General features: G+C 47.5%; 2 protein-coding genes and 1 pseudogene across 2 annotated transcripts in view; 2 read left to right on the top strand and 1 right to left on the bottom strand.

Moving 5' to 3' along the window:
* Window positions 1-42: 42 nt before the first annotated feature.
* On the top strand, window positions 43-11914 carry LOC115203689 (conserved oligomeric Golgi complex subunit 8-like; annotated as a pseudogene).
* LOC115203671 (RNA-binding protein NOB1) lies at window positions 11915-20586 on the bottom strand. Its single transcript, XM_029768595.1, has 9 exons — window positions 20478-20586; window positions 18334-18466; window positions 18016-18149; window positions 16310-16378; window positions 15918-16067; window positions 13287-13535; window positions 12825-12922; window positions 12509-12653; window positions 11915-12433 (listed from the first exon to the last, which is right to left on the bottom strand). Exons 1-9 carry the CDS (start codon window positions 20544-20546, stop codon window positions 12170-12172), a joined length of 1311 nt encoding a protein of 436 aa, XP_029624455.1. The 5' UTR covers window positions 20547-20586; the 3' UTR covers window positions 11915-12169.
* A 37-nt stretch (window positions 20587-20623) lies between these two features.
* Window positions 20624-26597, top strand: part of wdr59 (WD repeat domain 59) — a gene marked incomplete in the record, with an annotated part of 43251 nt that continues 37277 nt past the window's right edge. The window contains 3 exon segments of the mRNA XM_029768567.1: window positions 20624-20742; window positions 24833-24882; window positions 25852-25987. Coding sequence (XP_029624427.1) covers window positions 20689-20742; window positions 24833-24882; window positions 25852-25987 — 240 coding nt within the window.

Genomic DNA, 26597 nt, shown 5'->3' with positions numbered 1-26597 from the left:
GGAAGTGGATGTAATAGTGACGTCAAAATCATGCGCCTGTTGATGTTGCGCTCTTGCGTTTACGAGCGACTAGATTTTTAGCTAAATTGCGAATGAAATTGCAATTTAAAAGACATTAGACGCGTACATTGTATTTTAACGACGTGTTTTCGTCGTCCCGTGTAAAGGCTGAAACCGGATTCGGTCAGAATAAAACTGATCAACTATTGAAGCTTTCCAACATGACCGCTGTGGACGTGGAAGATGAGAGTATTCTGGCTTCAATATTTAAAGACAGTTTTCCAGACAACTGGAGAGACAACCCGGACTTCGCAGCCTACCTGTCAGAGCTCAGTTCGTTTGGCGTGGAGAAATTAAACCGTGAACCGGAGCGGTTGGCGGAGGAGAGGGCGCAGATACTGCAGCAGACCCGGGAGCTCGCCTACTCCAACTACAAGACGTTCATCCGCACCGAGGACATTTACCGAGACTTTGGCCGTGTGGAAAGCAGCGTTTCCAAACTCCTCGACAAGTTGCCCAGCTTCGGTGAAAAATGCAGGTTAGTGGTGAAGTTAAGACAGTTATTCTCTGTCGTTTTGACATGTCATGTTATTACCGTGATAATGCCCGTGAAACCGGTGTTTGGAGGATATATTGGCACCGGTGTTAGGTCGAAGCCCGGTGTTGTGCCCACAATCTCCCCCCTTCTAATTTCCTTCATTTTGTGGCCAGAGTCAAATACTTAATATTGTACAAACTTCACGTCAGGATAGACAACCTAAATTCATAATTTCCTCTATTAAACATAGGAGGGAGTCAAATGTTGGCAAGAAACATTTCAGAACAACTACGGCTGAATTATTATCTTTACACTTTCAAAAATACTAGTCGAATAAGACATGGGACACATGACGCATTTTGGCAAAGAGATTAATTTATAGACTAATAGAAAATCAGTTGCGGGTTTAGATACGGGCGGCACCTTACCGGGGGCACCGGGTGCGGTTCGCCCGGGGCGTCATACAAGCCAGAACATCACAAACACTTGAAACAAATAGCCAAACTGAAATCTGCTGACAAAAATGCTTTCTGCTACTGAGATCAGTGAAATGTAGACTAAACTGACAGAGTGAAGAGCAGAAATCTCAACTAGCAAGACGCAGCAATGAAGAACGAGAAAGGGGGAGATTTTCAGCACAACACCGGCAAACCCCTACCAACATATCCTCCCAACACACCGGTTTCGTGGGCATTATCACTTCTATATAACGTGTTACCAACATATTCAAATCATATTTTCAGAAACCTGTATTTTGATGAATTTATTTATACTATTTCATCCTTCCACAATATATAGTCCCGACACATCTAGGGTTGTTACCCAGCTGGCTGGTCGTTCATTCTATCAGAGCGGCCAACTTGCGGTCAGAACGGCCAACTTGCGGTCAGAACGGCCAGAACGGCCAACTTGCGGTCAGAACGGCCAACTTGCGGTCAGAACGGCCAGAAAGGCCAAATTGCGGTCAGAAAGGCCAAATTGCGGCCAGAACGGCCAACTTGCGGCCAGAACGGCCAACTTGCGGCCAGAACGGCCAACTTGCGGTCAGAACGGCCAGAACGGCCAACTTGCGGTCAGAACGGCCAACTTGCGGTCAGAACGGCCAACTTGCGGTCAGAACGGCCAGAAAGGCCAAATTGCGGCCAGAACGGCCAACTTGCGGCCAGAACGGCCAACTTGCGGCCAGAACGGCCAACTTGCGGTCAGAACGGCCAGAACGGCCAACTTGCGGTCAGAACGGCCAGAGCGGCCAACTTGCGGCCGGAGCGGCCAACTTGCGGCCGGAGCGGCCAACTTGCGGCCTGAGCGGCCAACTTGCGGCCAGAGCGGCCAACTTATGGCCAACTTGCGGCCGGAGCGGCCAACTTGCGGTCAGAACGGCCAACTTGCGGTCAGAACGGTCAGAACGGCCAACTTGCGGTCAGAACGGTCAGAAAGGCCAACTTGCAGCCAGAACGGTCAGAACGGCCAACTTGCGGTCAGAACGGCCAGAACGGCCAACTTGCGGTCAGAACGGCCAACTTGCGGTCAGAACGGCCAACTTGCGGTCAGAACGGCCAACTTCAGAACGGCCAACTTGCGGTCAGAACGGCCAACTTGCGGTCAGAACGGCCAACTTGCGGTCAGAACGGTCAGAACGGCCAACTTGCGGTCAGAACGGTCAGAATGGCCAACTTGCGGTCAGAATGGCCAACTTGCGGTCAGAACGGCCAGAACGGCCCACTTGCGGTCAGAACGGCCAACTTGCGGGCAGAACTGCCAACTTGCGGCCAGAACGGCCAACTTGCGGCCGGAGCAGCCAACTTGCGGTCAGAACGGCCAGAACAGCCAACTAGCGGTCAGAACGGCCAACTTGCGGTCAGAACGGCCAACTTGCAGTCAGAACGGCCAACTTGCAGTCAGAACGGCCAACTTGCGGCCAGAACGGCCAACTTGCGGTCAGAACGGTCAGAAAGGCCAACTTGCAGCCAGAACAGTCAGAAAGGCCAACTTGTGGTCAGAACGGCCAGAATGGCCAACTTGCGGTCAGAACGGCCAACTTGCGGTCAGAACGGCCAACTTGCGGTCAGAACGGTCAACTTGCGGTCAGAACGGCCAGAACGGCCAACTTGCGGTCAGAACGGCCAGAACGGCCAACTTGCAGCCGGAACGACCAACTTGCGGTCAGAACGGCCAACTTGCGGTCAGAACTGCCAACTTGCGGCCAACTTGCGGTCGGAACGGCCAGAACGGCCAACTTGCGGTCAGAACAGCCAACTTGCGGTCAGAACGGTCAGAACGGCCAACTTGCGGTCAGAACGGCCAACTTGCGGCCAGAACGGCCAACTTACGGCCAACTTGCGGCCGGAGCGTCCAACTTGCGGCCGGAGCGGCCAACTTGCGGTCGGAACGGACAGAACGGCCAACTTGCGGCCGGAGCGGCCAACTTGCAGCTGGAATAACAACAAAGTAGCTGCATTTGTTTAATCTGTTCTCCATAATAATGATCTAACGAGGTGTGATTTCACCTGGTATAGAAAATGTGCTGATTCTTCAGGACACTGTTGTTCAGAGGAGCTAGCCAACAACACCATCACTTCAAACTGAAGCTGGAAACACTGAAAACGAGCTGTACCAAATGTTGTTTAACCTATTTACCTATTGATAGTTTATTTGTATAACGTTTTAACCATAAAAATGATCCTGATTCATTATTTCAACTGGCTGAGAGAAGCTGCCTGTCTCATCCCGTAAGGTCTGCGACAGCTGGAGATAGAATTTGAATATTGAGACAATGTTGCAAATGTCAGAGGAGAAGGACAACAAGGTTTATACAAATCTCCACGGTTGAAAACTAAATGTTAGTGTAAAAGAAAAGTGAGATAATGTCTCAATGTTTTTTTTTTTTAATAAATCCAGTTTATAAATTGCCTGGCTGGGCTGATGAGACAGTGGATTGCGCAGTCAGATGGAACAGAGTAAATAGGCATTTTAATGTCATGGATTTAGCCGGTGGTAATTTATGGAATAGACACAGGCTGGAATGCGGGTTTAACCAATCAGAATTAACAATTAGATCCACCCATTTGTATAAATTGTCCTTCTTTACAATAGAGAGTTAAGTGTCCCACTTTGCCAATCAATCAAGGTGTCCCAATTTTCCAGTGTCCAATAAAAACATGTGGTCTCAGGACAATTTGTGTTTGAGTAAATCATCCATCCTGTGTTTGTCTGTTTTTTCTTTTGTATAATAAAGTTATTAAACTATTTGGATTGGTATCATGTTGGGGGTTAAGACAATGGAATGATTCTGTAAAGTGTACCGGGAAAAATACTTTTCAGAAAGTGTCCCACTTTACCAATACTCACCCTACGTTTTCAATGTGAGCATACGGTGCTGATTGCCTGTTACCTGCACTTGAATGGTGGATGGGAGGCGCACTTCAATTACCAGTTCAGAAATAAAAAAATATTAGCTCTTTTTAATCTTAAACCAAAATATTTATTTAAATGTTTTATCGTGCACCAAACATGTTTTTAACACGCGATTACATTTAGTTAATGTTTTACTCCAGCAGCAACCAGCTGAGGAGCAATCCTCCTCAGAATAGGCTCTGTATACTGTGATGGATAAATAAGATACATGATGACTTCTGCATATTTACATTTTAGTCATTTAGCAGACGCTCTTATTAAGAGCGACTTACAGTAGTGAATGCATACATTTCATACATTTTTTTTTTGTTTGTTTTGTACTATGGGAATCGAACCCACAACCCTGGTGTTGCAAACACAATGCTCTACCAACTGAGCCACAGGGAAGACATATTAACCTATAGACCAATAAGCATGATGGTCAAATGTATTCTTACATTGACTGGTACTTCCATCAACCAATAAACATCATTATTTTGCAATGGGATTTTTTTTCTCATTTTGGCAACAGTTTTTTTTATTAACCAAAAACTAGCCTGAGTGCCAGTCTGTTTGTGCTATCATGCCAACTCTAGCCTGAGTACCAGTCTGTTTGTGCTATCATGCCAACTCTAGCCTGAGTACCAGTCTGTTTGTGTTATCATGCCAACTCTAGCCTGAGTGCCAGTCTGTTTGTGCTATCATGCCAACTCTAGCCTGAGTACCAGTCTGTTTGTGTTATCATGCCAACTCTAGCCTGAGTGCCAGTCTGTTTGTGCTATCATGCCAACTCTAGCCTGAGTACCAGTCTGTTTGTGTTATCATGCCAACTCTAGCCTGAGTACCAGTCTGTTTGTGCTATCATGCCAACTCTAGCCTGAGTACCAGTCTGTTTGTGCTATCATGCCAACTCTAGCCTGAGTGCCAGTCTGTTTGTGCTATCATGCCAACTCTAGCCTGAGAACAAACAAACAAACAGACTGGTACCGGGCTCATGTCTATCTGGAACAAACAGACTGGTACCGGGCTCATGTCTATCTGGAACAAACAGACTGGTACCGGGCTCATGTCTATCTGGAACAAACAGACTGGTACCGGGCTCATGTCTATCTGGAACAAACAGACTGGTACCGGGCTCATGTCTATCTGGAACAAACAGACTGGTACCGGGCTCATGTCTATATAGTACTGTTTATCATGACCTGTTATAGTACTGTTTATCATGACCTGTTATAGTACTGTTTATCATGAACTGTTAACTGTTTATCATTAACTGTTATAATAATGTTTTATGACCTGTTTATTATGAACTGTTATAATACTGTTTAGTATGACTTGTTATAATACCGTTTAGTATGACCTGTTATAATACCGTTTAGTATGACCTGTTATAATACCGTTTATTATGACCTGTTATAATACCGTTTATTATGACCTGTTATAATACCGTTTATTATGAACTGTTATAATACCGTTTATTATGAACTGTTATAATACCGTTTAGTATGACCTGTTACAATACTGTTTAGTATGAACTGTTACAATACTGTTTAGTATGACCTGTTGACATGACTCTGAACCTGTTGGGCTAATGTCTGTCCTCTCCTTTTAGGGGTTTTGTGAAGGACGCTGAGGACATCGGGGCGAGCCGGCGGATGAACAGCCTGACTCTGAACCGCCACACAGAGATCCTGGAGATCTTAGAGATACCTCAGCTGCTGGACACCTGCGTACGGAATGGCTACTACGAGGAGGCTCTGGAACTGGCAGCCTACGTCAAGAGACTGGAGAAGAAGCACTCGTCTCTACCTGTCATCCGGGTATTAATGCTCCAAGTACCACTTCCTGTTTACCACAGCTAGGAGTTACAGGTCGTACCGCTTCCTGTTTACGCAGCTAGGAGTTACAGGTCGTACCGCTTCCTGCTTACGCAGCTAGGAGTTACAGGTCGTACCGCTTCCTGCTTACGCAGCTAGGAGTTACAGGTCGTACCGCTTCCTGCTTACGCAGCTAGGAGTTACAGGTCGTACCGCTTCCTGCTTACGCAGCTAGGAGTTACAGGTCGTACCGCTTCCTGCTTACGCAGCTAGGAGTTACAGGTCGTACCGCTTCCTGCTTACGCAGCTAGGAGTTACAGGTCGTACCGCTTCCTGCTTACGCAGCTAGGAGTTACAGGTCGTACCGCTTCCTGTTTACCGCAGCTAGGAGTTACAGGTCGTACCGCTTCCTTATTATTATATTAATTTTGTCTACACACAGTCTGACAAGCTATGTGGTAGATCTAGAAATACCTCTTGTCTTAATACTGTAACAAAGTGTGATTCCCCGAGCCTCTACTGTAACGGTATTAAAGTTGTCAACACAGACGGCTCAGTGTGATTCCCTGACCTCTACTGTAACGGTATTAAAGTTGTCAACACAGACGGCTCAGTGTGATTCCCTGAGCCTCTACTGTAACGGTATTAAAGTTGTCAACACAGACGGCTCAGTGTGATTCCCTGAGCTTCTACTGTAACGGTATTAAAGTTGTCAACACAGACGGCTCAGTGTGATTCCCTGAGCTTCTACTGTAACGGTATTAAAGTTGTCAACACAGACGGCTCAGTGTGATTCCCTGAGCCTCTACTGTAACGGTATTAAAGTTGTCAACACAGACGGCTCAGTGTGATTCCCTGAGCTTCTACTGTAACGGTATTAAAGTTGTCAACACAGACGGCTCAGTGTGATTCCCTGAGCCTCTACTGTAACGGTATTAAAGTTGTCAACACAGACGGCTCAGTGTGATTCCCTGAGCCTCTACTGTAACGGTATTAAAGTTGTCAACACAGACGGCTCAGTGTGATTCCCTGAGCTTCTACTGTAACGGTATTAAAGTTGTCAACACAGACGGCTCAGTGTGATTCCCTGAGCCTCTACTGTAACGGTATTAAAGTTGTCAACACAGACGGCTCAGTGTGATTCCCTGAGCCTCTACTGTAACGGTATTAAAGTTGTCAACACAGACGGCTCAGTGTGATTCCCTGAGCCTCTACTGTAACGGTATTAAAGTTGTCAACACAGACAGCTCAGTGTGATTCCCTGACCTCTACTGTAACATGACCTGTGTGTCTTCTTGTTCAAGGAATTTTATATCTTGATGATAATAATCAATAATCAATTCGCCTTGACTAATGCCCAAGGTTTGTAAGACAATGGGTTAAATAATTAGGCAAGGACTCAGCTTTCTGCAAAAGGTTTCTGTAGCTATATTCAGAGAACGTTCTGAGGTCAGGATAACAAAACAGTCAATATATAGTTCTTGCTTACTTACGCACATGCATTTACACACAAACTTTTGGTGACCTGCATCCCCCATTGACTTCACACACACAGTTTATCACTATCTAGCTCAGCCTGTTCCTTTCCCTCAAGGTTAGGAACCCTTTGAAGTTTTACTCCCTTTACCATCTGTCCCCTGCTCTCTACTCTAATTACATACACACATTTATTTCCCTCTCCAGTGGTTCCTGGACTTTCTGGAACTAATCAGACCAATCGATCACTACATTGATCCTTACATTGATTATTCATTAACCATGCTGTATGACTAATAATTCATCATGGTTTATTGATTCATTTACCTTTATTAGATAATTCTCTTATCACTTCTTCAGGGAATCGTCCACGAGGTGCGTCAGTCAGCTCAGCTCATGCTGAACCAGCTGTTGCAGCAGCTACGTAGCAACTCCCAACTTCCTGTGTGCCTGCGTGTGATTGGCTACCTGCGCAGGATGGACGTGTTCACGGAGGCGGAGCTACGGGTCAAGTTCCTGCAGGCGCGGGGCAGCTGGCTCCGTTCCATCCTGTCCACGGTCCCCGATGATGACCCTTACTGCCACATCTCCAAGACCATCGAGGCCTGTCGCGTGTAACCCAGCTTCAGTTATCTAGCAGTGGAATGGTTGAATGAAGGACCGAGGAAACAGGACTGATGCCCCCCTCCCCTTTAATTCTCTGATATTTCCTTCCTCTGTTCCAGGTACACCTGTTTGACATCATCACCCAGTACAGAGCCATCTTCTCTGACGAGGACCCCCTGCTGTCTCCCGGTGACACAACTCTTTATTTCATTTAAGGCTGAAATTATTTGAAACGATTTGTAATTTTTCATTAATATTGTAGATTATAAACACAACAAGAATTATCTAAAGATATATTACAAATATACAGTACATATGTTCTGGAAAAGCCAGTCAGTACTGTGGGTACGGTACAGTACAGGTCAATAGTCCAACTGATATGGCAGGTCACTGTCTGGGCAGCCTTGTGATATACGGTAGTGTCTGTGTTGAAAGGTGGTCAGGACCAGGTGGTGAACGAAGGGGCCATCTTCCACGGCTGGGTGGTGCAGCAGGTATCGGAGTTCCTGGAGACTCTGGACCGAGACCTCCAGAGGGGGGTGGGCGGCCGTCTGGACTCCCTGCTGGGACAGTGCATGTACTTTGGCCTGTCCTTCAGCCGCGTCGGGGCAGACTTCCGCGGCCAGCTGGCTCCGATGTTTCAGCGTGTGGCGGCCGATACCTTCCGTAAAGCTGTAGAGGAAGCCATAGAGAGGTTCCAGGAGGACATGAACCTGTATACTCTGATCTCTCTCCCCTCTATGCTGGGTGGGAGCTCCATGCCAGGTACCCTCCAGACCACCAGTACCCAGCCAGGTACCCTCCAGACCACCAGTACCCAGCCAGGTACCCTCCAGACCACCAGTACCCAGCCATGTACCCTCCAGCCCCCTATGGCTCTGCTGGATTTCCCCCCTCTGGCCTGCTTCCTCAACAACATCCTGACGGCCTTCAACGACCTCAGGCTCTGTTGTCCCCTCGGTCTGGCCCAGCAGGTGACCAAGTACCTGGAGGACGCCCTGGTAAAGGTAACGAACGCCTGTCTGTCTCTCTGCTAATGCTACGCTACGTCTGCTGCTAAAGTTACGATATTGACATGTCTAGGCTGTCCCATGTTCTCTCTAGACGCGGCAGACGGGACGCCGTCTCTCTAGACGCGGCAGACGGGACGCCCTCTCCAGACGCGGCAGACGGGACGCCCTCTCCAGACGCGGCAGACGGGACGCCGTCTCTCCAGACGCGGCAGACGGGACGCCGTCTCTCTCACAACGCGGTAGATGGTTTGTTTAGACAGATCTTGGCTCATTTTACTCTCCCCAAATCCTAATCTTTAATTCACCTAAAATCACTGTCTTTGGGACATGGTAATCTAGTACAGTTGACATGTTATGTATTCAGGGTTTATGGATGTACAGTATGTATGTGATGAACACATCTGTTTCCTGCAAGCCACTGTCTCTGACCATGGTAGAAGTTACCCTGATAGGATCATGTCCCCCCTCCCTCAGACTCTTCCCCCAGGGCCCCCCTCCCTCAGACTCTTCCCCCAGGTCTCCCCTCCCTCGGACTCTTCCCCCAGGTCCCCCCTCCCTCGGACTCTTCCCCCAGGTCCCCTTCCCTCGGACCCTTCCCCCAGGTCCCCCCTCCCTCAGACCCTTCCCCCAGGTCCCCCCTCCCTCAGACTCTTCCCCCAGGTCCCCCCTCCCTCAGACTCTTCCCCCAGGTCCCCCCCCTCCCTCGGACTCTCCCCCAGGTCCCCCCCTCCCTCGGACTCTCCCCCAGGTCCCCCCCCTCCCTCGGACTCTCCCCCAGGTCCCCCCTCCCTCGGACTCTCCCCAGGTCCCCCTCCCTCCCTCAGACTCTCCCCCCTCCCTCCCCCAGGTCCCCCCTCCCTCAGACTCTCCCCCCTCCCTCCCCCAGGTCCCCCTCCCTCCCTCAGACTCTCCCCCTCCCTCCCTCCCCCAGGTCCCCCCTCCCTCAGACTCTCCCCCCTCCCTCCCCAGGTCCCCCCTCCCCCAGGTCCCCCCTCCCTCAGACTCTCCCCCAGGTCCCCCCTCCCTCAGACTCTCCCCCAGGTCCCCCCTCCCTCAGACTCTCCCCAGGTCCCCCCTCCCTCAGGTCCCCCCTCCCTCCCTCACTCTCCCCCAGGTCCCCCCTCCCTCCCTCACTCACTCTCCCCAAGGTCCCCCCTCCCTCCCTCACTCTCCCCAGGTCCCCCTCCCTCCCTCAGACTCTCCCCCAGGTCCCCCCTCCCTCCCTCAGACTCTCCCCCAGGTCCCCCCTCCCTCCCTCAGACTCTCCCCCAGGTCCCCCCCTCCCTCCCTCAGACTCTCCCCCAGGTCCCCCCTCCCTCACTCTCCCCCAGGTCCCCCCTCCCTCCCTCAGACTCTCCCCCAGGTCCCCCCTCCCTCCCTCAGACTCTTCCCCCAGGTCCCCCCCTCCTTCAGACTCTTCCCCCAGGTCCCCCCCTCCTTCAGACTCTTCCCCCAGGTCCCCCTCCCTCCCTCAGACTCGTCCCCCCTCCCTCAGACTCTTCCCCAGGTCCCTCCCCTCCCTCAGATTCTTCCCCAGGTCCCTCCCCTCCCTCAGACTCTTCCCCAGGTCCCTCCCCTCCCTCAGACTCTTCCCCAGGTCCCTCCCCTCAGACTCTTCCCCAGGTCCCTCCCCTCCCTCACTCTTCCCCAGGTCCCTCCCCTCCCTCACTCTTCCCCAGGTCCCTCCCCTCCCTCACTCTCCCCCAGGTCCCCCCTCCCTCAGACTCTCCCCCAGGTCTCCCCTCCCTCCCTCCCTCTCCCCCAGGTCCCCCCTCCCTCCATCACTCTCCCCAGGTCCCCCCTCCCTCAGACTCTTCCCCAGGTCCCCCCTCCCTCCCTCAGACTCTCCCCCAGGTCCCCCCTCCCTCCCTCAGACCCCTCCCCTCCCTCCCTCAGACCCCTCCCCTCCCTCGGACTCTCCCCCAGGCCCCCCCTCCCCTCCCTCAGACTCAGACTATCGTTGAAACGTTAGGATATATCTCATGATTTCATGTCTCTCCTCACCAGGTCACCAAGTTGATCGTGGCGTTCCACCGGGCTGAAGAGACGGCCTTCAGCGACCGAGAGAAGGAGCTGTTTGTCCAATTCTGCTGTTCCTTCGCCGAGGACATGGTGCCTTTCCTCAACCGCTGTCTGCATGTCCTGTTCCCTCCAGCACAGCTCTCTGTCATACAGGGTAAATACTCTGTCGCGACTAATCATCTTTTCATTTCAACAGGTACATCAGTTTGAATTTACATGATCTACCCACCAATGGTAAAAGACTAGAAGATGAACCGATCTTTCCCGAGAACATCCACAGTAACAACCTCCTATAATAATAATAATGTATGTGAAATGTTTTTTTTTTTTCTCCTCCAGGTGTCCCTCCGACTCAAATCCACAAGTACAGCAGTCTGGGTTGTATTGATGTGAGTGTACGGTGACTCCGATGATAGAAGACCTCAGTGTTGAACTGGACGGTCTCACCACAGCCGATCCTCAACCGACACTTCCTGTTGACAACCTGGGACTTCCTGAACCAATAACAGGCCCGGAACTTATAGAGGATGATCCCATGGTCTCATCCACCATATCTACTGAGTTTGTGTCCGAGACAGGTCTGACTTCTGACCCTGAACTGGAAGCCATTTTGAATGACCCTAACCCTGTATTGGACGACCCAGAGAGACCAAGGGATGACAGCCACCGTGAAGTACAGGAAGACCTTGAGTTGGAGGCCATATTGAATCCCCCAAAGCCTGTTCTGACCAGCCCAGAACATAATCCAGTCCCAGAGCCTGAGGTAAACCCGGAAGTAGCAGAGAGTTAACCCTCAGGAATGTTGGCACGGTAGACTAACAATAACCTGGAATTAATGGTTTGAATCTCAGTTACTGTGCATTTTGACGAGTTAATTTAACAATTTACCCTTTTAGGAATGCTTCCAATGCTTTAGCTTTTATATAGTGCCATCTAATCTGGGTTTGACTGGTTTGACAATGTGGTAACTGAACTATGTAATATTATTAAAATAGTTTATTTCTGCTGTAAGATGGATCGTCGTTATTAAAATATATCCCAAAACAGAATTATCTTGAACTGTGTTTTAATTGGGGGGCATCAAATGTGTCAGAGCAGGTTACAAACACAAGCCTAGAAAGTGAAAATACCTCGAGGCTTTTACAAACTTGGTAGTTGCTATATAAAACATTATTTGAACATGGAATTCATTAAGTTGACCTTTTTTCAATTTTTTTTTTTTTACAAAACATCAGTATTAAATCCAGCTATTTTCACAGTTCAGTTTCTGGAATTCTCTTTAGTGGAAGATGGCTTCCGATTCTTTAACATTTCTTTTTGCGGGCACCGTTGGGGTTGGCCCGCCTCCGCCCGCCTCCACCTGCTCCGTCTGTGATGTGCAGGTTGGCAGAGCGGCTGTAGATGTCGTGATCGGAGAAAGGTGAGCCGCCCCCGGCCAGGAAGTCTGGGTTAAAGACATCCGTCTTTTGGCGGGCCTTACGGGACACACGCTGCTGGGGGAAACGCTGGTCCTCCACCAGGTGGGGGTTGCTGGCGTGTTTACCCCCTTGTGGCAGGGGCAGGGAGTACTACGGGGAACAGAGAGCAAGATGAGTTTCCTACCACAGTATGATGTGGGTCTGGTACCATATTCATCCACTTACCCTCTTCCCTTTGGGGTTGAGCACTTTAGGGTTCTTTGAGAAATGCATCTGAATACTTCCGTCCTCGCTGACCGTCACTGCTACCTTCTTCAGCGTTCTGTTGCCGCAGTGTTGACAGAAAACCTTGGTCATGTTGGTAGTGGTCCTACAACAAATAGAAAAGGTCAAACTATCCGTTTTAATTAAGCTTCTTAAAGATCAACGTTGAGTACAAGTTCCCCTAATATTTAAAAAAAGTTGTCTAATTACTAAAAAAAACTGGTCCTCGTGACATCAACAGGTGTTTTTTATTTACTACTAAAAAGGAGGTACTCACTTGAAACAGGCGTGGCATCGTAGCATGTAATTCCTAGCCTGTTTGATGAGCATCCCGTTCACAGAGAGGACGTGGAGCCCGATCTGAATTAGGACGTTCTGTTGGAACAACCCAGTTTACCTTCTGAATGTAAATCCTAAAAATGGGTCTCAACAGAATTTAATCAACTTAAAAAAATATCAACTATTACCACTCAGGGACAGTTTTACACACACAAAAAAATAAATGCATGCATTCACTACTGTAAGTCGCTCTGGATAACAGCGTCTGCTAAATTACTAAAATGTAAACAAAGATGAGTTTGCCGACCTATTCAAGTTCATTTAACCCGACTCTTTAAATGTTAAGTCCCGAACGGCAACCCAATTCCCTATATAGTGTACTACTTACGCGCTACCTATGGGGCCCTGGTTAGAAGTAGTGCACTATCAAGGGAATAGGGGTCCGTTTGGGCCTCAGTACCTGCATAGCAAAGTCGGTGGTGAGACACGCCACTTTAACGTCCGCGGGCGACGCCCAGATCCCCGTCTCCATCTGGACCTGTTTAATGTTGCTAGGGGTGATCCAACCACTGCCCTCTTCCTCCTCCTCCGACCCACTGCCGTGCTCCTCTGAATGATTCTTTGAGTGTTTGTGTTCCTCTGACCCGATCCCGGTCTCAGGTCCCGTGTGGACGGTGTCTGCTGCTCCACTGTCCGATATTGAAAGGTTCTGCAGGTAAATAACGAGAACGACATCGCCAATGATTCAGAAAGAGAGAGAGAGAGAAAGGTGATTCATTGTGAATCCATCTTTGACGACGGTGTGTCAATCTGTCCAATGTTTGAACGTTTCCATCACATGGTTCAATCCCTCAACAACTGCAGGTCAGTGGTAGTCTGTGTTCTACTCCCCAGCAGGTCAGTGGTAGTCTGTGTTCTACTCCCCAGCAGGTCAGAGGTAGTCTGTTCTACTCCCCAGAGGTAGTCTGTGTTCTACTCCCCAGAGGTAGTCTGTGTTCTACTCCCCAGCAGATCAGGGGTAGTCTGTGTTCTACTCCCCAGCAGGTCAGTGGTAGTCTGTTCTACTCCCCACTAGATCAGTGGTAGTCTGTGTTCTACTCCCCAGAAGGTCAGTGGTAGTCTGTGTTCTACTCCCCAGCAGGTCAGAGGTAGTCTGTGTTCTACTCCCCAGAGGTAGTCTGTGTTCTACTCCCCAGAGGTAGTCTGTGTTCTACTCCCCAGCAGGTCAGTGGTAGTCTGTGTTCTACTCCCCAGCAGGTCAGAGGTAGTCTGTTCTACTCCCCAGAGGTAGTCTGTGTTCTACTCCCCAGCAGATCAGGGGTAGTCTGTGTTCTACTCCCCAGCAGGTCAGTGGTAGTCTGTGTTCTACTCCCCAGCAGGTCAGAGGTAGTCTGTGTTCTACTCCCCAGCAGATCAGGGGTAGTCTGTGTTCTACTCCCCAGCAGGTCAGTGGTAGTCTGTGTTCTACTCCCCAGCAGGTCAGTGGTAGTCTGTGTTCTACTCCCCAGCAGGTCAGTGGTAGTCTGTGTTCTACTCCCCAGCAGGTCAGAGGTAGTCTGTTCTACTCCCCAGAGGTAGTCTGTGTTCTACTCCCCAGCAGATCAGGGGTAGTCTGTGTTCTACTCCCCAGCAGGTCAGGGGTAGTCTGTGTTCTACTCCCCAGCAGGTCAGTGGTAGTCTGTGTTCTACTCCCCAGCAGGTCAGTGGTAGTCTGTGTTCTACTCCCCAGCAGATCAGGGGTAGTCTGTGTTCTACTCCCCAGCAGGTCAGGGGAAGTCTGTGTTCTACTCCCCAGCAGGTCAGTGGTAGTCTGTTCTACTCCCCAGCAGGTCAGAGGTAGTCTGTTCTACTCCCCAGAGGTAGTCTGTGTTCTACTCCCCAGAGGTAGTCTGTGTTCTACTCCCCAGCAGATCAGGGGTAGTCTGTTCTACTCCCCACTAGATCAGTGGTAGTCTGTGTTCTACTCCCCAGAAGGTCAGTGGTAGTCTGTGTTCTACTCCCCAGCAGGTCAGAGGTAGTCTGTGTTCTACTCCCCAGAGGTAGTCTGTGTTCTACTCCCCAGAGGTAGTCTGTGTTCTACTCCCCAGCAGGTCAGTGGTAGTCTGTGTTCTACTCCCCAGCAGGTCAGAGGTAGTCTGTTCTACTCCCCAGAGGTAGTCTGTTCTACTCCCCAGCAGATCAGGGGTAGTCTGTGTTCTACTCCCCAGCAGGTCAGTGGTAGTCTGTGTTCTACTCCCCAGCAGGTCAGTGGTAGTCTGTGTTCTACTCCCCAGCAGGTCAGGGGTAGTCTGTGTTCTACTCCCCAGCAGGTCAGGGGTAGTCTGTGTTCTACTCCCCAGCAGGTCAGGGGTAGTCTGTGTTCTACTCCCCAGCAGGTCAGGGGTAGTCTGTGTTCTACTCCCCAGCAGGTCAGAGGTAGTCTGTGTTCTACTCCCCAGCAGGTCAGGGGGTAGTCTGTGTTCTACTCCCCAGCAGGTCAGGGGTAGTCTGTGTTCTACTCCCCAGCAGGTCAGGGGTAGTCTGTGTTCTACTCCCCAGCAGGTCAGGGGTAGTCTGTGTTCTACTCCCCAGCAGGTCAGGGGTAGTCTGTGTTCTACTCCCCAGCAGGTCAGGGGTAGTCTGTGTTCTACTCCCCAGCAGGTCAGGGGTAGTCTGTGTTCTACTCCCCAGCAGGTCAGGGGTAGTCTGTGTTCTACTCCCCAGCAGGTCAGGGGTAGTCTGTGTTCTACTCCCCAGCAGGTCAGGGGTAGTCTGTGTTCTACTCCCCAGCAGGTCAGGGGTAGTCTGTGGTCTACTCCCCAGCAGGTCAGGGGTAGTCTGTGTTCTACTCCCCAGCAGGTCAGGGGTCGTCTGTGGTTCTACTCCCAGTCAGGGGTAGTCTGTTTCTACTCCCCAGCAGGTCAGGGGTAGTCTGTGTTCTACTCCCCAGCAGGTCAGGGGTAGTCTGTGTTCTACTCCCCAGCAGGTCAGGGGTAGTCTGTGTTCTACTCCCCAGCAGGTCAGGGGTAGTCTGTGTTCTACTCCCCAGCAGGTCAGGGGTAGTCTGTGTTCTACTCCCCAGCAGGTCAGAGGTAGTCTGTGTTCTACTCACCACTAGCTCCAGCAGGTCAGTGTCGAAGCAGGGCAGAGGATTCCTCCAGAACTGGAAGCTGTTGTACTCTCCGATCTCTGGAGGGTTACAGCTGTGCTGTGTCTCTGCTGCTGGCGTCTGTCTGCCACTGAACAGCCCATCAGCCGGTCTCTGGACCACGGAGGAGAGAGAGAGAGGAGAACTCTTAACTATTATTCTAGATGTTAACAGACAAAAGTGTTTGATTTGTACTAACGATCATCCCACATGGTTCCCCTCATTCACATGGTTATTCTAGAGGTTTGCCCCCTTTTTTTTAGGTTGTTCATTTACTCACATCTCAACATGGATACGGACCAGTACTATTATGGTTAACAACAGAGTGGATTTCATGCCATTTGTTTGGACTGTACCTTTGAGGGAAAGTGGAACCCTGCCACGCCAACGGGAGCCTCTGGTCTCCTCGTACTGCATACCTGGACCTGAGGACAGACGACATGTCAATGCTGTGATGTGGACCCACTGAAACACTTACATCAAATCAAAGTTTAACGTTGTGTTTACTTGATAGCTACCTACACAAATAGCGAGCTAGAACAAAGTGTTTAATAAGATAAACATAATACAAATAAAAGTTGTCCAGTTGGCATCTATAGAGGGAGCTAAGAGCTGTGTCGTCGGTGATTTGTCACGTGCGCCGAATACTGAAATGCTGAAAACAAAAGGTGTAGTAGACCTCAGTGAAATGCTGAATACAACAGGTGTAGACCTCACAGTGAAATGCTGAATACAACAGGTGTAGTAGACCTCACAGTGAAATGCTGAATATAACAGGTGTAGTAAACCTCAGTGAAATGCTGAATACAACAGCTGTAGTAGACCTTACAACGAAATGCTGAATACAACAGGTGTAGTAGACCTTACAGCGAAATGCTGAATACAACAGGTGTAGTAGACCTTACAGTGAAATGCTGAATACAACAGGTGTAGGTAGACCTCACAGTGAAATGCTGAATACAACAGGTGTAGTAGACCTCACAGTGAAATGCTGAATACAACAGGTGTAGTAGACCTCACAGTTAAATGCTGAATACAACAGGTGTAGACCTTTACAGTGAAATGCTTACTTACAGGCTCTAACCAATAGTGGAAAAAAGGTTTTAGGTGAACAATAGGTAAGTAAAGAAATAAAAACAGTAAAAAGACAGAACAGCCTATGGGGGGTTGGGGGGGGGTAATGTAAATAGTCCTGGTAGCCAGGCTGCCAGACCTACTCAGGGTTCTGTGTGTTAACTAGTCCCTTTCACTGGTTGTGTCCCACATGGCAGCCTATTCCCTATATATAGTGCACTACTTTAGACCAGAGACCTATGGCTCCCTATTCCCTATATATATAGTGCACTACTTTAGACCAGAGCCCTATGGAAGCACATTCCCTATATAGTGCACTACTTTAGACCAGAGCCCTATGGAAGCACATTCCCTATATAGTGCACTACTTTAGACCAGAGCCCTATGGCACCCTATTCCCTATATAGTGCATTACTTTAGACCAGAGCCCTATGGCACCCTATTCCCTATATAGTGCACTACTTTAGACCAGAATCCTATTCCCTATATAGTGCACTACTTTAGACCAGAGCCCTATGGCACCCCATTCCCTATACAGTGCACTACATTAGACCAGAGCCCTATGGCACCCTATTCCCTATATAGTGCACTACTTTAGACCAGAGCCCTATTCCCTATACAGTGCACAACTTTAGACCAGAGGCCTATGGCACCCTATTCCCTATATAGTGCACTACTTTAGACCAGAGCCCTATTCCCTATATAGTGCACTACTTTAGACCAGAGCCCTATGGCACCCTATTCCCTATATATAGTGCAGTACTTTAGACCAGAGCCCTATGGAACCCTATTCCCTATATAGTGCACTACTTTAGACCAGAGCCCTATGGCACCCTATTCCCTATATAGTGTACTACTTTAGACCAGAGCCTTATGGCACCCTATCCCCTATATAGTGTACTACTTTAGACCAGAGCCCTATGGCACCCTATTCCCTATGTAGTGCAGAAAGGGAAATGGGGTCACATCTCATTGTTCACTGTCTTACTTTGACCTCAGGTTCTTTCTTCAGGTGGTCAGTCCCAACGTTTTCTCTCTCCAACTGGTATGTCAGAGCCAACACCTTGATGTCTGTGGCAGATAGGCTGGGGTAGTCTCCAGTCTTCTTGGAGAACTCAGTCACTCAACACAGACCACCACAACACTCAGTACCAGCATCACAATACTGGAAATCTGTTTATTACCATCAACAACTATAGAAGTGATGTTGGAGAGGCAGCGTCTACAAAAAAACGAAATATCCACTACAACAAATCAAACAAACAGAAACTGATCAAAAAGTGTAATTTAAAAACCCGTTAGCTACCTAATCTGATGTCCTCTGGGTATGGCTCTCTGAAGTTCAGTTGATATGGTAGGAATGACAGACTTCTCCGGGTTGCCTTGTCTCTAATTTCCTCTACTACATCCTTCAGGGTGTAGATATTCTTACCGATTTCCTACAAAATAAAATGTATTTTGTTATTTTATATTACAAGCTGAGTGTTTGATGTCAGGCCTGGATAGCTTGTTAACGTGGTTCATCCTGTTTAAATGGCCACATCAACATCATGCAGCTGCGTATATTATCATTTATACATTGCTATATGTCTTGCTTTGTACAAAATAATAAAACGCAGAACTACAGGATATTTCTTAACATAACTCTTTATTAACTAGCTACAACTGCATGTTCGCCTATCTCCAACCATGATCAACTGGCCATGACCTAACCGTCTGGGTGGTCTTAAACCTCTTACATCTACAAGTTCCGCTAGTGGAACGTCTGCTCCAATATCCAATGATGGGCGGGGCGCGAAATACAAACTCCTCTAAAATCCGTAAACTTCCATTTTTCAAACATATGACTATTTTACAGCTATTTAAAGACAAGACTCTCCTTTATCTAACCACACTGTCCGACTTCAAAAAGGCTTTACAGCGAAAGCAAAACATTAGATTATGTCAGCAGAGTACCCAGCCAGAAATAATCAGACACCCATTTTTCAAGCTAGCATATCATGTCACATAAACCCAAACCACAGCTAAATGCAGCACAAACCTTTTATGATCTTCATCAGATGACACACCTAGGACATTATGTTATACAATACATGCATGTCTGTTCAATCAAGTTCATATTTATATCAAAAACCAGCTTTTTACATTAGCATGTGACGTTCAGAACTAGCATTCCCACCGAACACTTCCGGTGATTTTACTAAATTACTCACGATAAATGTTCACAAAAAGCATAACAATTATTTTAAGAATTATAGATACAGAACTCCTCTATGCACTCGATATGTCCGATTTTAAAATAGCTTTTCGGATGAAGCACATTTTGCAATAATCTAAGTACATAGCCCGGCATCACAGGGCTAGCTATTTAGACACCCAAACAGTTTAGCCTTCACCAAAATCACATTTCCTATAAGAAAAATGTTCTTACCTTGCTTGTTCTTCGTCAGAATACACTGCCAGGACTTCTACTTCAATAACAAATGTAGGTTTGGTCCCAAATAATCCATCTTTATGTTCCATCAAGACGTTTTGTTCGTGCGTTCTAGACACTATCCCAACGCTAAATCTCGGCCACGAGCATGACGCAGAATTTGACAAAAAAAAAATCTAAATATTCCATTACCGTACTTCGAAGCATGTCAACCGCTGTTTAAAACCAATTTTTATGCAATTTATCTCGTAGAAAAGCGATAATATTCCGACCGGTTATCTGCCTGTCTGTATACTGAGGGAAAAACCGAAAGCCGGGGGCGGGGCGGGTCGCGAGCGTAAGGCTTAGTCCACTGAGTGACCACTTAGCTTTTGCTCTCGTGTGCTTCAGCCAGGGCTTTGAATTACGTCATTCCTGTTTTTCCCGGGCTCTGAGACTTCATTGGAGACGTGGGAAGTGTCACGTAACAGCAGAGATCCCTTGTAATAGATAGAGAGAATCAACAAGGGCAAGAAATGTTCAAACAGGGTACTTCCTGAACAGAAGCATCTCAGGTTTTTGCCTGCCATAGGAGTTCTGTTATACTCACAGACACCATTCAAACAGTTTCAGAAACTGTGGAGTGTTTTCTCTCCAAAGCTAATAATTATATGCATATTCTAGTTTCTGGGCAGGACTAATAATCAGATTAAATCGGGTACGTTTTTTATCCAGCCGTGAAAATACTGCCCCCTAGCCATAAGAGGTTTTAACCAATCATTATTTTGAAGGAAATAGATATTCCTACCGATTTCATTGATTGATATATATATATATATCAATATCAATGTATAAATGATAATATAGGCAGCTACATGACGTTGATGTGGCCATTTAAACAGGATGAACAACATTAACAAGCTATCCAGACCTGACATCAAACACTCAGCTTGTAATAAAAAGTTATTGACATGAAACACTTCTGATCCTGGAGGGGTAACATCACTACTGATGTGTAACACGGTTTAAACCCTCACCTGAAGAGCTGCGTTCTTCAAAAATCCTCCTGCGTCTACGACAACATGTTCCACCATGGTAGCCGCCATCTTGGATAGCTACCTTCCCGCAGCGTCACCGACCAATCACAATACAACGGAGGAGTTCTCGCGTTGTCCGTGATTTGATGGAACAGGACGTCGTATTGACGTCTTGTTGTTGTTTGACGTTTGTTGTCGCCGTAAGAGGAAGATGGCGGCTCGCTGGAGCAGTGAGAATGTGGTGGTGGAGCTGCGAGATGCTCAGGTACTCGAGTAAAACAGGGTTTAAATCAACAGTCGTTGACATGTAGCTAACTAATGCGCAATGCGTTGCCAAATATGTGGTGTTGTCATACTGTTCTTAGTGGGGGGGAAAAAAGTGGGAGCTGTTATCTTTCTGAGTAGTAGGGAAGAGTAACCTGGAAGTGGCACAGTTAAATAATGTCACACTCAGTCGCAGGATTGTTGGAAGTTTTGTCTCAACAGGTCAAATGCACCAGAACACAGACATCCTGTGTACAAGACATTGTTCCATGCACAAGTTGTCGCAGCAATATTTAGCATGAAAACAAATACAAACAAAATGTCCCGTCTTAAACTGTCCCTCTGCATAATGCTCACATGATCTTCATTGACTTGTAAACTAACCATACATAATAATAGTAATTTTTGGTCACAGGTCCAGGAATGGCAATAGAATTGCAACATTTACCTGGAGCTAAATCTGCAGATAGCACTGCTGGGTGATTTGAAAAGTTATAGTCAAATCAAATCAAATGTATTAATTTATACAGCCCTTCTTACATCAGCTGATATCTCAAAGTGCTGTACAGAAACCCAGCCTAAAACCCCCAAACAGCAAGCAATGCAGGTGTAGAAGCACGGTGGCTAGGAAAAACTCCCTAGAAAGGCCAAAACCTAGGAAGAAACCTAGAGAGGAACCAGGCTATGAGGGGTGGCCAGGAAAAACTCCCTAGAAAGGCCAGAGTCTAGGAAGAAACCTAGAGAGGAACCAGGCTATGAGGGGTGGCCAGTCCTCTTCTGTCTGTGCCGGGTGGAGATTATAACAGCACATGGCCTAGATGTTCAAATGTTCATAGATGACCAGCAGGGTCAAATAATAATAATCACAGTGGTTGTCGAGGGAGCAACAGGTCAGCACCTCAGGAGTAAATGTCAGTTGGCTTTTCATAGCCGATCATTGAGAGTATCAAAGTAGTCAATCGATCAATAGCATAATTATACATTTAGCAAAAAAAAATTAACTTTAATTTACAATCCTGTAGAAACTATAAGAATAGAAAGTTTCAGAACTTTTGTGAAGTATCACAGCACACTTGAAAAATATCTGGCAAATAGAAATCCAATATGGATGGTGATAAGAGATAGATGGGAGGCATTGAATGGAGCTGAAGGTTGGGACTCATAACAACAACATAACTCATGTCAAATATACTGTGTCTGTAAAATGTATAGAGGTTCAGAACTTTAGTGAAACAGCTAAGTTAAAAATATATGGAAAATAGAAATCAAACCGGACAGACATCAGTAATAGATGGGAGAGGTTGAGGGTAGAGGAAGGACATCAGTAATAGATGGGAGAGGTTGAGGGTAGAGGAAGGACATCAGTAATAGATGGGAGATGTTGAGGGTAGAGGAAGGACATCAGTAATAGATGGTTGAGGGTAGAGGAAGGACATCAGTAATAGATGGGAGAGGTTTAGGAAGGGCATCAGTAATAGATGGGAGAGGTTGAGGTAGGACATCAGTAATAGATGGGAGAGGTTGAGGGTAGAGGAAGGACATCAGTAATAGATGGGAGAGGTTGAGGGTAGAGGAAGGACATCAGTAATAGATGGGAGATGTTGAGGGTAGAGGAAGGACATCAGTAATAGATGGTTGAGGGTAGAGGAAGGACATCAGTAATAGATGGGAGAGGTTGAGGGTAGAGGAAGGACATCAGTAATAGATGGGAGATGTTGAGGGTAGAGGTAGGACATCAGTAATAGATGGGAGAGGTAGAGGAAGGACATCAGTAATAGATGGGAGAGGTTGAGGGTAGAGGAAGGACATCAGTAATAGATGGGAGAGGTTGAGGGTAGAGGAAGGACATCAGTAATAGATGGGAGAGGTAGAGGAAGGACATCAGTAATAGATGGGAGAGGTAGAGGGTAGAGGAAGGACATCAGTAATAGATGGGAGAGGTTGAGGGTAGAGGAAGGACAGGAGTATAAACAAACAAAATACAACTATTGTAAAATAGACTGCATCCATAAAATGTATATAGCATATAGAAGCTGGAAGTAGAAGCATAAGCGTTGTTGTTCACTAGTTTACTTCAACTAGGGGAGGGGTGGAAGGGTTAGAAAGTAATAAAGGAAAACATACATATATATATATATATATATGTATGTATATGTATGTGTATGTGTGTGTGTGTGTGTACAGTACCAGTCAAACATTTGGACACATCTACTCATTCCAGGGTTTTTCTTTATTTTTACTATTTTCTGCATTGTAGAATAATAGTGAAGACATCAAAATTATGAAATGACATATATGGAATTATGTAGTAACCAAAACAGTGTTAAACAAATCAAAATATATTTTAGATTCTTCAAAGTAGCCACCCTTTGCCTTGATGAACAGGGAGTACGGGAGGGAACGGAGCACGCACCCCTGAGGGGCCCCCGCCTGCTACCGCACGGCAAGCAGTACCGGAGCGCCAAGTCTAGGTCCAAGAGGCTCCTAAACAGCTTCGACTCTTGAACATCTAATCAAATGGCTACCCAGACTATTTGCACTGCCCCCCGCCCCTTTTCTACGCTGCTGCTACTCTCTTATTATCTATGCATAGTCACTTTAATAACTCTACCTACATGTACATATTACCTCAATTACCTCGACACTGGTGCTCCTGCACATTGACTCTGTACCGGTACCCCCTGTATATAGCCTCCACATTGACTCTGTACTGGTAGCCCCTGTATATAGCCTCCACATTGACTCTGTACCGGTACCCCCTGTATATAGCCTCCACATTGACTCAGTACCGGTACCCCCTGTATATAGCCTCCACATTGACTCAGTACCGGTACCCCCTGTATATAGCCTCCACATTGACTCTGTACCGGTACCCCCTGTATATAGCCTCCACATTGACTCTGTACCGGTACCCCCCTGTATATAGCCTCCACATTGACTCTGTACCGGTACCCCCTGTATATAGCCTCCACATTGACTCTGTAACGGTACCCCCTGTATATAGCCTCCACATTGACTCTGTACCGGTACCCCCTGTATATCGCCCCCACATTGACTCTGTATCGTAACACCCTGTATATAGCCTCCACATTGACTCTGTACCGGTACCCCCTGTATATAGCCTCCACATTGACTCTGTATCGTAACACCCTGTATATAGCCTCCACATTGACTCTGTAACGGTACCCCCTGGATATAGCCTCCACATTGACTCTGTACCGGTACCCCCTGTATATAGCCTCCACATTGACTCTGTACCGTAACACCCGGTATATAGCCTCCACATTGACTCTGTACCGGTACCTCTTGTATATAACCTTGTTATTGTTATTTACTGCTGCTCTTTAATTGTTTGTTATTCTTATCTCTTACTTTTTTTGTTGTTGGTAATTTCTTAAAACTGCATTGTTGGTTAAGGGAAGTAAGCATTTCACTGTTGTATTCGGTGCATGTGACTAATACAATTTGATTTGATTTGAAGCTGGTTGAGAGAATACCAGGAGTGTGCAAAGCTGTCATCAAGGCAAAGGGTGGCTACTTTGAAGAATTTAAAATATAAAATATATTTTTATTTATTTAATACTTTTGTTGGTTACTACATGATTCCATATGTGTTATTTTGTAGTTTTGATGTCTTCAATATTATTCTACAATGTAGAAAATAAAGAAACACCCTTGAATGAGTAGGTGTGTCCAAACTTTGGACTGGTAGTGTGTGTGTGTGTGTGTGTGTGTGTGTGTGTGTGTGTGTGTGTGTGTGTGTGTGTGTGTGTGTGTGTGTGTGTGTGTGTGTGTGTATATGTATATGTATATGTGTGTGTATATATGTATGTGTGTATATATATGTATATATGTGTGTATGTGTGTGTGTGTGTGTGTGTGTATATATATGTATGTGTGTATATATATGTGTATATGTATGTGTGTGTATATACTGTATATTTACATAAAAAATATATGGGGGATTGGAAATTATGCAGACAATTATATTGTATCCTCCATCAATCTATCTGCAATATTACAGCTGATCTACCCCTTAACAAAGTAAATAATAGTAATAATAAAATGCTTGTTGGGTGTTATCTTTCCAGGCCACTGCTATGTCCGTGGACTGCCTGGGTCGACATGCTGTCCTGTCTGGGTGTGTACCAGTCCTTTTACCACACATTACAGCACCACCACCAGACAGTGAAAACACTCCTCCTCACATTGCCTTTTGGATGTTAGAAATCCCTTACCAGCCAAGGCTGTTGATTCACCGTAGCTCTGCCTCAGTCGACGTCACCGTAGCTCTGCCTCAGTCAATGTCACTGTAGCTCTGCCTCAGTCGCCGTAGCTCTGCCTCAGTCGCCGTAGCTCTGCCTCAGTCGCCGTAGCTCTGCCTCAGTCGCCGTAGCTCTGCCTCAGTCGCCGTAGCTCTGCCTCAGTCGACGTCACCGTAGCTCTGCCTCAGTCACTGTAGCTCTGCCTCAGTCAACGTCACCGTAGCTCTGCCTCAGTCACTGTAGCTCTGCCTCAGTCACCGTAGCTCTGCCTCAGTCGCCGTAGCTCTGCCTCAGTCACTGTAGCTCTGCCTCAGTCGCCGTAGCTCTGCCTCAGTCACCGTAGCTCTGCCTCAGTCACCGTAGCTCTGCCTCAGTCACCATAGCTCTGCCTCAGTCACCGTAGCTCTGCCTCAGTCACCGTAGCTCTGCCTCAGTCGACATCACTGTAGCTCTGCCTCAGTCACTGTAGCTCTGGCTCAGTCGACGTCACCGTAGCTCTGCCTCAGTCGACATCACTGTAGCTCTGCCTCAGTCACTGTAGCTCTGGCTCAGTCGACATCACTGTAGCTCTGCCTCAGTCACTGTAGCTCTGGCTCAGTCGACGTCACCGTAGCTCTGCCTCAGTCACCGTAGCTCTGCCTCAGTCACCGTAGCTCTGCCTCAGTCACCGTAGCTCTGTCTCAGTCACCATAGCTCTGCCTCAGTCACCGTAGCTCTGCCTCAGTCACCGTAGCTCTGCCTCAGTCACTGTAGCTCTGCCTCAGTCACTGTAGCTCTGCCTCAGTCACTGTAGCTCTGCCTCAGTCGACGTCACTGACGTGCGTGTTTGATCTCCTCTCCTTTAGACGGAGGTTTCTGTATGTGGTGAACCTGGAGACTCCGTCTGAAGCTCCCAGGAAGATTGGCAGACCGAGCAAATGGGACGTGGGGACGGTTCAGTGGAACCCTCACAAGACGGAGTCCCACGTCTTCGCTGCCTCTGTGAGTACTCTGTTAAAACATCAACAAAAATGTTAACAATTCATCAAATTGCATAAATGATTTTTCTATTGATATACATCTACTTTTAATATTTATAAATGACGCTCTTATCCGGAGAGTCGTTGACCAGACGCTCTTATCCAGAGAGTCATCGAGCAGGCTCAAGTCTTTATCTGGAGAGTCGTTGAGCAGGCTCAAGTCTTTATCTGGAGAGTCGTTGAGCAGGCTCAAGTCTTTATCCGGAGAGTCGTTGAGGAGGCTCAAGTCTTATCCAGAGAGTCGTTGAGGAGGCTCAAGTCTTATCCGGAGAGTCGTTGAGCAGGCTCAAGTCTTATCCGGAGAGTCGTTGAGCAGGCTCAAGTCTTTATCCGGAGAGTCGTTGAGCAGGCTCAAGTCTTATCCGGAGAGTCGTTGAGCAGGCTCAAGTCTTATCCGGAGAGACGTTGAGCAGGCTCAAGTCTTATCCGGAGCAACTTAGTCAGTTTGTGATTGGATCCAGACCTTTGTTCAGGTCAAACTGCATCCTGTGAGAGTTGTGGTCATCACTTCCCACATGGTGGTACCATAACATCCTGGTTACTGAACAGACCCAGTCTCTGCTCTGTGATCT

This window comes from Salmo trutta, chromosome 12 (genome assembly GCF_901001165.1).
Source record: "Salmo trutta chromosome 12, fSalTru1.1, whole genome shotgun sequence".
NCBI classification, from domain to species: domain Eukaryota; kingdom Metazoa; phylum Chordata; class Actinopteri; order Salmoniformes; family Salmonidae; genus Salmo; species Salmo trutta.
This window is presented reverse-complemented; position numbering and strand designations above follow the sequence as displayed.